We start from the raw sequence: 13354 nt of genomic DNA on the forward strand, positions 1-13354 counted from the left end.
AATAAAATATTTCTGTAATATGTGTTCTTAGAAACGTGATTATTCCCAGGAAACAGTGGTGGTCTAAAAATGAATAAATAAATAATCTTAATTTCATTTCCTACGGGAGTTGGAGAAGATCTTTCAGTCCTAACTTTTTTGAAGATCTTCAAAAGCAATAGCTTACCGAGAGATATGAATAATTTCAGCGGCATCAGGGGAGGAAGAACACCGCAAACTTCCATCTCATAGTTTCTAATCCTAACACCGTATATTATTGTGAAATAGTTTGATTTTATGCTCGATTTTTCTTCGGTTGTGGAATTAAAACATGAGTTTCCAGTGGGAAAAAACCAGCTTCCCTGAATAAATGCTGGCTGCCAACTAACTCGGAGCCATCTAAAAAACGGTGTAGAAAAAGTTCTTGATCGGCGACTAGAATCGAATTTAAGTCTTGCTTTTGAAAGCAAATATTTCCACAGAGCTAACACAGGCACCTTAAAAATAACCCTTGTCTCCTGATTTTGTAATGCAATACTTAATTACTTGCATTCCATCCTGGTGTTTTAGTTTTACTGAACGCGCAGCTGCATTAACGAAATTAGGGCATACAGAAACACGTTCCTGGATATTATGTAACTGGGCGAAATATCTTCAAAGGTTCATCATAACACTAATTACGGGTATAGACCATATTGGTCTGTTTCGGTCTCATTATCCACCCAATATCATTTTTTGAGGTCTACCCTGACCTCTCTTTCCAATTGGCTTATATTTTAGTATTTGTTTAGGATGTCGGGTGTTGGCCATTCGGTTTACATGTTCAGTCCATTTTTGTTTATAATTGTTTAGTTTTTCTTCTATTCATTTTGTTTTTAGTTCTTTTAAAATGTCTTCGTTTCTTTTTTTGATCTAATGTGTATTTTGCAGTTCTTCTCATAAATCTCATTTCACTTGTTTTTATTCTTTGTTTATTGCCCAAATTTCACTGCCATATAATAATGTGCTCACTGCTAAAGTCTTGTATATTTTCAAACGTGTTTCCTTTTGTACTATATTTAGGTTGTGTTCTATTTATCAGGCCTATAATCTGTAAAACTTTTGAAGTTTTTAATTTTATGCCTTTTTCTTCTTCGTATGATATTTCACATCCAAGATAACTGGAAGTATTTATCTGTTCTGTTATTTTATTATCAATAACTATTTTGCTTCTAACTGGAGTTTGTCCACAAAATGCCATTGTTTTAGTTTTATCTATGGAAATTTTCATTCCAAACTGTTCTACTATAATGTTTAAATTATATATTGCTCTTTGTAAATTGTCTTCCTTATCTGATATTATTACCTGATCATCTGCAAATAATAGTGTATTTATTTTGTTATTCCGGGAAATTTCTATACCTTGATTGTTTAAGGTGTTCCACTGTATTAATATTTCATTAATGTAAATATTGAAAAGTGTTGGCGACAGAGGGCATCCCTGTCTTACTTCTTGGTTTATGGATTGTTTTTCAGACAACTTTTCATTTACTTTCATTTCATTACCTTCATATATATTCAATATTGCATGTAGTAAAATTAATAAAAATTAGTAAGGTTGACTTTCTAATTAACCCTAATATGCTGTTGTTTCTAATATTACATAATGTTTAATGTATTATACTTTCCAGATGACTTGCTCAGAATGAAGTCCTACCCATCTAGAAAATTATAAAAATTCGGAAATAGCATATCATCATCATCATCATCATCAAATTCCTGCCATGTACCCTCAAGGGGTGTACAGGATATGACAGTACTACATGAAAAAATTACATCATTACTAACTTCCTATCTACAATTTTCCTCCAAATCAGTCTGTTACTTGTATAGCATATTCTTCAGTAAATGTATTCAGTCTCTCTCTCAGGGGACCCTGTAACCCCTAGAGAGGGCGTCCTCTGGGTGGCGGATAGGGGAGCCCACAATGTATGTGTGTGTACATGCGCGTGCGTGTGTGTGTATATATATATATATATATATATATATATATATATATATATATATGGTGGGGTGGTCCGAATATATTGAATAAGGACTCGTGGACCAACAGGGCAATCATCTTGATTGTAAGGGAAGCGGCACAAAGAAAAAGGCGCAAGCTTGACTTATTTGTCTGTTTACTTACTTGGGAAATGGAGTAAAACCAGGTTTAAAAATTACTTGGTATTCTTAACATTTATTATACCCAAGGTAAAATACTTTCTACATATATATATATATATATATATATATATATATATATATATATATATATATATATATACTCGTGATACATACACACGCATCTATATAAATAAAACCGTAAATATAATTATAAATTTTATCGTCTGACTTGACGATAAAATTCTGATAAGCAGGGTGGTTGTCTCAAACAACCACCCTGCTTATCAGAAGTAGCTTAAAAGTTCCCTATTTGATCTCTGTGACAACATTCTAGAACAGGCATCCCAGATTATCAAACTCTTTTGTCCACTGATACTAATATGCGATGTCTCGGAACCTTTAGTGTGTGTGTGTATATGGACAAACCTGCAACGTACACGCAAGCACCAACATACGAGTAAATACGAAAGACAGTTTTAAAAAAAAGTATAAAATTACTTATGTGAAATTAATTGTCCAATATTTAGTAAGACTTCAATTGCATTTGTACTCTGATGCAAAACAAAATTGCATCCGAATACAGATTTTTGAGTTATGAGATTATGAGACTTATTAACAGATATCTCGGAGTCCAAAGACTATCGCGGGAGGCCCACAAACATCGTTCAAAATACACCTATCATACTCCCACAATACACTCAAAATTTTACTATTGGAGTAACAAACTAACCATTATTAACACAGTACTTATAATACCTATCCTTAAACTGAGTATATTGTTATTATTGTCTAAAAAATCTAGGATCTAAAAAATCTAGATCTCACATTCTTGATAACTGAAACTTGACTGAACCTCCATTGACGACCTCTTGTTCTGTCTCCACCTGCCATATACTGAAAAAGCTGCTCTACCTCCTTTCTATAAAGCCCTTTTAGCGCTTCAATGTTTCTACTATGTCACCTCTCTTCCTTCTATCTGGCAATTTTTATAACCCACAAATCTTCAATCTGTTCTTCTCGTACGGAACATTCCACAAGATCGCAACTTGAATACTCGCCTCTGAATCCTCTCAACCACCCTCGCATCTCCAAGAAACCCAGGTGACCAAATCTGAGCACAATAGTCCAGATGTAGACGTATCCAAGTCTCATAAAATGAGAATCATGACTTTTCTGTCCCTACTAGTTAATGTATTGTTGGGCATCCAAGTGATCTTTTGAGCTATTTTGCAAATTTCTGCAATACGAACTTCAGTTCCTTATCAATCATAGCTCCTAGATCCCTAGCCTCATCAATTGGCAAAAAAAGTAGTTGTCTCCTAACTCAGAAATTTGCAGTGATCGATATTTTCCGAAGTCGTTAAGTTTGACAGCTAAATTTAGTGTCAGCACTTTTAGGTGTTTTAAGCTTTAAATTCTTTAAGTGAAAAATTTTTACCCTTACCAGGTGTATTGTTATTCTAGTTTGTAGCAAAAAAAAAAAAAGGGGGGGGGGGAATCTTGCTTTCATAACTTCAGGTGTATCCTGCCAGAGAAAACACAGCCAAAATGTAGTAGAACCCACTCCCCCTTCAATTGATAAATGATGCATTCAATCTTACCCTACTCTGATACACCTTCAGCGACTGAGCGCATCGTATTTGTATTGCTATCAATACAAATACGCTTGGGCTTATATTAATCTAGTGTAAGCATATTATGCGATACAACTTCAGTAATAAGCAATATAATATAACAAAGAAAAATTAATTTAACCAATTAATGTTATATTCGACATAACGCCAGAAAATACAGTAGACTTTACTAACTTGCAGACAACGTCGCGTGTGTTAACCGATTTAGCTGAAGATTTGTTACAGCTGACACCACCATACCTTATTCACGATGCAGCCGTCTGCTTGGCTGCCGTGATTATTTCGGTTTACTTATGTTGCTTCCAGAAAAGTCTTTCGTATCTGCTTAGCGATTTGTCTTTCCTCCATTGAATAAAAATAATCAGATTCAATAGTATGCTGAAGTAGCAGAATTTTTAATATTGCACGTTCCTGATATATCTTAAGTGTTCTCGTTTTCTAACGACAAACGAGTCAGTCTGCCAAACATAGGGGCGCGCCGGCCATACGCACACCTTTACTATCCTGGAGATAATCAAGGCGCCAAAGAGGAGGAAATACTTAAAAAAAAAAACGTTTTTTTAAAGTGATTTTTTATTCGGGGGGGGGAATAGGGGCGCCAACTAAAGTTTTGCGCACAGGCGCGCCCTTGCCAGAACACACACATAACTCGTACTAATACACTGATCTCACAGCCTTAGAAGCCTTATTTGGAATTACGCAAACGAAACCTTTTCCAAAAGAGCAATCCATCCTTTTTGTGCAACGTGATCGAAACTAGCTGATTATGAACGGCCTCCTGGAAAAGAAACCGCATTCATACTAGTTTATCTAATAGTGTGAATATAATTTTAAATGCTGTGAAGTTTTAGTAACTATGCTTTTTCTTCATTAGCGATTTATTTTTATATAGGATAGGGTGGGGAAATAGTGTTGATGTGCTCTGCTTTTTGGGTTGTTTAAAGAGGAGTAGGTATTTTTTGGCCATTTTTGCTCCTCAGATATACTTAGTACAGCTTGTTCGTTATGCAGCACCAGTGCTGATGATGAAATTGCAGCGTGATGAGCCCACTGCTGTTCTCTGTGGAGCTAATTGTACGCTTACAAGAAATCTCAGTGGTGTCTTGGTGTATGACACGCTCATGTTTTCCACGCAACCCCTCGCTCAAAAATTGTGGCATTTCAAAAATTTTCGTCTCCAAAGCTAAGAGAATTTCATCATCAGGAGTAGCTGTATATCTGTGATAAATAACTACAAAAGTAAATTGCAGATGAAAATAAAATAAGCACTCTCTCTCTCTCTCCATATCAGAGCGGATGCAAATCCTTCAGACAAATAGGTGGAATACTCATGAGAGTTTAAAAAATAACATTAAGAAGATATCAAGAGTGTGAAAATTGTTACTTGTTCTGCATGCCACGAATTTCATATTTTAGCGAGTGGATGGAAAATGCAGAGATGCTCATTTAAATCCCTTTCTTTTTTTTGGGGGGGGGGGGGGTAAGAGTACTTCAAAACCCTAAATGCATTCAAATGGATAGTTTTGTCCTGAACACGATTTTGGAGGCTGGTAGTAATAAATTCTCACTCTAATCGAAAATACGCAAAAGGTTGCCTCACTACGTAGAAAAAAACTGCACACGAATCTTCACCTCCGAACACGTGATATCCTTCCCTTTAAGTCATTTTGTTGTGTGGCTTAGTTGAAAATATAACTGCGAATTATTAGTGACATGAAAATCTCGGCTTTATTTTGTGGCGAAGCGTCGAATGTATCTAATTCATTAAATTAATTTCGTTATATTCTAACGTTATATGTGAGCGTGGTTTATTCTATTATGTTATGTAACACGAGATCCTTATGCAGCCATGAAAATGTGTATAAATCACATAGTTTATATAAAAATGAGAATTTTAAATCGGAAATTTATCACGAGTGCTTCTTGATCAGCACGCTCTCGTGTGAACAGTCAGTTCTTAATATACGCTCAACGACGAACTGTTTAAGTTTTTTCAATATTAATTGTATATTTACTTAGTTCAGAGTTTTTATTGATTTCGTTTCCTACACGTACACATTACTCCTGCATTTTAATGAGTTTAAGAAAGTTTTGTTTTCTTTCTTGTTTAACTTCCACGCATGAATACCGAACCGTCTTTGAATACCAGGAAGGAGTCACGGTTCACGTGTCCTGTGTGCTTGTTACTTTCGTAATGCATCTTTTGATTTGTTACTTGTTAGCTAATCTAGCACGTGCCACTTCTTGGAAACTTGGAGACACTTGGTCATACTCCACTGCTGCATACTTATGAGCTTTAACCCCAGTCTAAAATCGATAAAAGACTTCCCAGATGCCATCCTACACTCTGAGTGCGAGACATTGCTATGCTGAGAGAGGTAATCAAGAGAAGTGAATGAAATATTCTTAATGGAGAGGGTGGTTGGGTTATTAGAATAGTGACCGCAGCGAACCGCTTACTTCTATTCGCATGATTTTGTCGGTATGCCTTTCGGCAGCGCTTGCACTCGACCGACCGGGGAGTTGATTCCCTTTTAAAGGGCCGAGCAAATATAGGTATAGCTCCAATGCTTTAGAGCTAGGCCTAAATTTACTTCCAATACGCTTCATCTGCGCCTAATAAATTCTCGAGAGACCTCTCATACGTTCCGCTCTAGTCGCGACATATCCGAGTTTTGTTATACCTGCATAAACGAACTTCCTCTTTCTAGAAAGTCATTCATCCCTGTATTTCGGAAATATTATGACACATGTTAGCTGCTTTACTGCTGATCATGGGGAAGAATACGAACAAAAGGGACAGAAACTGGAAATTCCAATTATCGAGTGTGTGGGGGAGGGGGGGGGGGAATCGCGTCACTTGATAATTTGTGACCACCAGCCAAACTACGACATAGTGTGGCTGAACCAACAATATACAATGGTGACTAACTAGTTATGGACTGGTATTTTGCTTTACTCCATCGCGCTAGGAGGAAAATGTCACGACCCGTTTCTGCAATATAACAAAAGGTTACGTCAGCCTATGCATTGCTGGTTTCGGAGAAAAGCCCAAAAGCCCGGGGATTTCTTGACACCTCATGAATAATATAGAAGCGAAACAAAATTTAGAATAATGAAACCTTAAAATCGACTTATTCAAAAAATGGCGTATCCTTAAAACAGCTGTTTTTCGAAAATGGAATGCTTTTAATATAAGAAATTTCGTAGAGCAGACATTTCAGGAAGTACATGAGAAGTCGTATTATCGAGAATAAATAAATAAGAACAAATTTCGAAACAGTTTAGGAATTAACACAAGTCCGTTACAAATTTCTGGAACAGATGGGTTAAGAAAAACTAGCAAAAAAAACACCTCATATTTTCATTTTTTTTTTCTTGTGATTTTTGTTTTCTTTCACAGGTGTCACTTATGTTTGAAAGATTAATCCAGGCCAATATTTTATAGTTAATTGCAGGTTTTCTCAGGCCCATTTGCTTGCATGTAGTGCTCTACCACTGCTGTGAGACTAGCTCACTTTTAGTCAATAACTCATTGTCGTTTTTTTGGGGGGTGGGTGGAGGGGACTGTTATAATAATCTTGCAGTCATGCCTGTAATGGAATTGTTCCAGTAAAGAGAGTGACGCCACTTAGAGGAAGCGATTAAAATACTTATTTTATTTCTCAGCAGCGCTGATTCTTCACATTTTTGTCTACAATAAATATATATATATATATATTCATTGACCACTTCAATAAAGTGACTTGGGTGTACATTATATTGAAACAAGCATCTAGACTCCCTGGAGGTGTCAAATAATAATAATAATAAATATCATTAGCAGATATACCCGAGAGCCTACGCTACATCTGTCAGTGTCAATTAGTATAATATAAAGACTTAACGGGCTTAGAAAACAATATTATTATAGGATTCGGTATTATTCGTGGCATTGGTAAAGGACATCACCGAAAATTAACTGACAGGTGACATTATCAGCCGATCGAAATGAGGGTGATACCACAGCCAAGAAAGGCGCGCGTAGTTAATACCAGTAAAGTGCTCGGAATGGTGGTACAGAAATCACTTCGAGTCAATGTGGAAACTGTCAACTGTAAAGGTTCAAAAACGAGGTTCCTGTTACTAACCTAGCTGCCGGGATTCATGTGAGTAGCAATGCACTACATAGTCAGCTGTACAACTTGCAAAATCAGGCATATTAAACAAAGCATCACAAATTACATTGGTGTGAAAGACACCGTGACTGGTTGCATTGGAAGTCCCTGATAAGGAGCGACAAATCGGACTGTATCCCCTCGCGATTGAAGGGACGATCATGGATGTGGCGTGATGCCTAGAGAATGGGACCTTATTTTCGAGTGCATCACCCCAATTGTTGAGCTTGTAGACTGAGATATGATGGTCTGCTTCCTGTATTTGGATTGTTTTACGCAACAGACCAGCGTCTCTTACCCTTGCGGAGGTCGCGGTCGAAAAAATTGCAGCGTAGGATTATTGAACAAAGAAGAAAAAAACAACTAAACTAATACTATACTGACATCGGAGGTCGCGGTATATCTCAAATACAGTTTACTATGAAATATCGCACACCTTTGCTTAACACGTGTTAAACCAAAACTTACCGCATAAACAGTGTGGAATATCACTTATAATATATGCATGCACAGCTGTAATATCTTCTGCTGTCTGCGCCATCGTAAACGTATATTATTTTTTCTACTCTATTTATTTATGTAATATATAATATTACATAAATAAATAATGCGCTTTTTCTCTCTTATCCTTTCTCACTTACTCTACTGCGTATTATTATTATGTTTTTCCACCTTCCCTATTTACTAGCCGTATGCCTAAGAACACTGAAAATTTATTTATTGAGAATCAGTATTTCCGTATCGGCATAAGACGAGCGAAGTTTCTTTTATCAATGTTTACTTTAACAGTCGTGGTACGTAAGTAACTGAACTGCGTTTTTATTGCTTTAAATTATTTTCCGCTCACAAGTCCCAATTATTTAAGAACAGTGCAGTTGTAAAATAAAAAATCAGGCAGCACTCTTTTAACAAATAATTAAATCACATTTATTTACAAATTATACATGTATTAAACAATAGGGAGATTGCTTTCTCTATCCATTTATAAAATCTTTAGCATAAATTGAACCTTTTTACTTTAACACTAATTAACTTCTTTAACTCACAATCTTATTTACTCTCCGCTTACAAATTCAACTTATTAAACTTCTAGTTTACTTACAAAGAGGTTAGCTAACTCTGTTAAGTTATTTTTACAATTTTTATATCAACTTCCAATATGCCAATCGATTCTCTTAATGACACACTTCTTACTGCTATTAACCAAATTCTTAAAAGTCTTTCTATAATACTATAAGAGGAATTGTACAAAAGTATGGAACTAACAAAGGCTTTGTATCGCACATTCAGTCAAAAAAAGTCTTGCGCAAAAAGTTCTAAGGCAATTCTTTCATCTCAGATCTTGAGCTTCCTCAGGAATGTCTGGCTTCAGTAATATCTCATTGGGAAAATAGCGGACTGCAGTACTCATTCAGCTCTGGCAAAAGGTTGTTCTCGCATGGCGAAAAGAAAAACCTCCGAGCGAATCTGCCTCGGTTAATTTACATCGCCTTTTCTCCTCTGCTTTGGCTCTCCGAAAATACCTGGATGACTGCCATCTACAATAGCTCGAACTGCTGCCAACTCTCAACCGGGATCCCTTTCTCTGGCGTCTGGAAGCCTTTCCTTCTTCGGCAACGTCTAGAAGCCCTCTCTCTGGCCTGGAAGCTCCTCTTTGGCAGCGACTGGAACTGGGAAGTCCCTTATTCTTGGCTCAGTCCCTTTTATTTTGCGATCTCGCGACCTTGAACTAAGGACAGTAAACCCCAAAGAATTCAGCATGACTCTTTTATCTTCTTTTCAGTTTAACCCACTCTTTTTTCTCCTCCGTGCAATCTTTTGATCGTATTTTGCCAGGCGCGGAAACTTGTCTTTAAACTAGCGGACCTCTTTGATACTTTGCTTCTCCTTTCGGGACCGCGGAAACTTCTCTAAACCTAGCTGCACTCTTAGATACTATCTTTAAATGTGTTAGCACAGTAAGCAACTCATATACAAAACTAGTAAACAACTTTTCCTGTGCTCTTACACATAACTATATACATATACAAAGTTCCCTTGGGAAAGCATTGCCTTTGTTTTGACGTTAAAACTAAATATATTCACTTCCCACAGGGTTAACTACATTAATAAAATACATACATAAAAACAAGATTATTTTTGTAACAGTTCACATGAGACTTGACCTCTGTAAAAAATCAATGTAAAGCGCTTTGATATTTTTAAGCTACATCGAGATTTTAGACAGCTACTTATAACCTCCAAGCTGTACACTGGATATGCGTAAGAATATTTATATTAAACAATTTATTTGTATCTGTCAGATCAGCCGCGACCTCCGTAGCGTTAATACAGTGCAACGTATCATCAGCCTGTGACGCTGCAACATACTCTGAAGGAAATGGAAAATTTTGACTAGCGTGCATTAGTGCATAAACACGAAACTGTTTAATTACTAATTTTACGAAAGAACACCATATTACATGTATTATTTGAAACCTTAATATTACCGGTACTCAAGGTTTTATAATTTGCTAGATTTAGTAGACCATTGCATTTTAATCAATCTCTTAGTTATGTGTTTGTAGTCCTAGTTCGCCTTTACATCTGAACTGAGCTGGTAAAAAACATTTTCGTCCAGAAATTTGGACCCCCCCCTCTCTCTCTCTCTCTTGGAAAGCAGACAAATCAGCTTGTGAATACATGCATTGTAACAGCTATGAATTGCTACATGCAAATGATAGTTACCTCGCAGTGGCGAATTCTCTATGCTTGCTGCGCAAGCTTATTAATTGAGAAAGAAGCAATATTTATTAGTTAATAAATGCATGCATTTATAAGCTTTCCATTTAGGCTTTTATTTTCGTAGACAAAAGACGTCTTAAGCTTGCGCCGCAATAATTGAGCTTTGCGTTGTGAATCGAAGACCGATGCTTGCTCGTCTAGTCAAAACTACCTTGGCTTGCTCGGTTGTAGGAGCTTCCAGGTCCTCGCAGCAGCACTGTGATTTCATGTGCGTATAGCCATTTCCGCTCCCTTCATGTCGTCTTAAACACAGGCCATACGCAGTCAAAGTAGCTCTAGCCAGTGAGCTTCAGCCAGTCTTTAGAAGTGTGCGTGTTGCTTGGGAAAATTAAGTTACAACTTTTTATGACGATGTTATTGACCAGTTCATAAAGAAGAACCGTTGGGTAGAATTTGTATTCAAGTAGCTAAATTGAAAAAGATAGAATATCATTTGTAAAATAAATGTTGTATTTGTATGATTAAATGTACATAAATTTCTAAATATATCGTTTTAAATGGTCAGTAATTCATTATTCCGCTAATCAGACTTCAATCACACTCCCTGAATAATAACAAGAACAAGCCTGAATTTCAAGACCAGCATTCGCCCCTGTTACCTCGGCGTAAATCATTTGCAAATAACTTCATCTCTTTCATAGAAAGGGAGGAATAAACAACTTTCTAGATAAGTGCGTGTGTATTTTTATCTTTGCTTTGACTATAATACAGCGAGGAAAACAGCTTCGCTGATTTAATGAGGCAGGGTGTGGTTTTGTTTTGTTTTCTAGCCTTCCTATTAGGTACCTGCTGTTTTATCTTCTAACAGTGTTATGGTTTAACGATAGGAAACTGTTGCAAAATAAAATAGGAATGATTACTGTTTTTGTATTCCTGCTTTTGTTATAACCTATGGGTCTTGTGTCTGCAAAAAATGAATGCACGCCTCAGACATCGGCGAAACACAACGTTTGTACTGTATATTCTTAAAGGAATGCATTCTTTTCAGTATTTCGTTAACTGTTCACTTTATTTAAAAGCATTACAATTTCCTGATCCCTTCAGAATATTTCAGTGAAATCAATACTCATTTCGAGATGATTTACTAAACTTATTTCAAATATCTCCTTCTTGGAAGGTCATTGCTTACAGTTATCGATTCTACTCTGCCATTTGATGACTCACGATCTTCTCTGCTTTCCTTTATAGCCCTGGAGGGATTCGTTTGTCGCCTTATTTAACCATGGCATCTAAGAAACAAGGTTAGTCTGAAGATAAGGTTATGAAAGGCAACCAGAGCAGAAATACTTTTTTTTTGTTACTCTTAAATGGAGAATAAATGTAAGCCGGTCTGATCTGTTAAGAAAATCTTATATAAGGAGTCATTACATGAGCGAACATTAAGGAAACTTTGATTATTTGCTGATGAACAACAAAATTATCATTTTGAAAGCATCTTTGAATGATCACCAAAATATGTTTACGAAACAATTCCTTCCAAATGGATCGTTTGTATTATCAAGTGCGCGTGGATGTTATTCAACATAATTTCATCAGGAGGCATGTTGTACTTTATTTATTATTATTTTTTTTTTCAGGTAGGTGTGCTACAAACATTAAACAGAGTTGAGGTTGACCAACTGTATAGAATAGTGTGTTGGTCTACCCAATTCCGGACCTTTTTAGAAGAAATCCAAACAGAATGCGATGGTGTTCGATATTTGACAGTGAGACAACTGAATAGAGACATTAAAACTTTTTTTTTTCATAACAAAAGGATAAAACCGTACCCTAGTTACTTGATGAAGAACAGATCTTAGAATCTAACCAGAAACGAGTATATTAACATCAAACAAGCAAAAAAAAAAAGGGGGGGAGAGACAAATTTGATTATCGTAATGTAATCTACAACTTTCAGTACAGCCTAACTACAATTCTATGTCCTGATTAGATTGCAATATCCCAGTTCCAAACCTGTTGAAAAAACTAAAGAAGGAGAGGAAGAATTCAGAATATCACCAACCAAAATTGCGTTACACGCAATGCAACATAAACACAAAGAACTGAAAGCGCGTTCGTACTTGATTTTCAACATAATGAAATAAAATTGCATACCGTATATCGGAAACCCTAATAATCGTAACCAACATTTTAGAAGGGAAATATTAATAATTTGTATGTCATTTGGTATTTTTTGTAATTTATTTCTACATAGTCCGGAAACTCTGCTCTAGAGATGGAACTTTCGAGTCACTTCAAGCCACCGGAGATGAAATTCATCTCTCGCCGAAGTCATATTTATTAAATGACACTTAAACCAAATAAAATTCGGATGTAAATTTACAACCAGTTGGAACATGCTCCATTCATTCGCGCCGACTATAACACCAGCACACGTAAAAATACTCATTTAAACGCCTCATCATACTACATTCTTCATGCAGTCTTTTTTTTTTTTTTTTTGGTTCACCATCTGCTTATGGAATTCCATTTGCTTATTGTTTATCATCATTTTTAGCTTTTCATTCTACCATAATCAACTTGCAACATATCATATAAGTTTTAAATACTAGCAATATCGTACATGATTTATGATATAATTTACTTCACGCTATTTATTTTCTTTTACCTACTTTATATAACGTGCGTGATTTTATCTTTATGATTATATATTAC

The 13354-nt window shown here is 36.0% G+C and overlaps 1 protein-coding gene across 2 annotated transcripts in view; it reads left to right on the top strand.

Annotated features, from left to right (window-relative positions):
* LOC150095196 (uncharacterized protein ZK1073.1-like) overlaps positions 1-13354 on the top strand; it is a 347623-nt gene that overhangs the window by 41356 nt on the left and 292913 nt on the right. Inside the window, exon 1 of one of the 2 annotated variants that reach the window (XM_090410331.1) lies at positions 8658-8709. The exons of the other annotated variant lie outside the window; for it this stretch is intronic. Within the exon in view, the coding sequence (XP_090266457.1) occupies positions 8689-8709 (21 nt within the window). The 5' untranslated portion in view covers positions 8658-8688. Of the gene's footprint in view, positions 1-8657; positions 8710-13354 lie in introns of those variants that run through there. 2 annotated transcript variants of the gene reach the window in all.

The sequence above is a fragment of the Typopeltis vanoorti genome, chromosome 20 (genome assembly GCF_054136105.1).
Source record: "Typopeltis vanoorti isolate ZY-2024b chromosome 20, IOZ_Tvanoo_1.0, whole genome shotgun sequence".
NCBI lineage: Eukaryota > Metazoa > Arthropoda > Arachnida > Uropygi > Thelyphonidae > Typopeltis > Typopeltis vanoorti.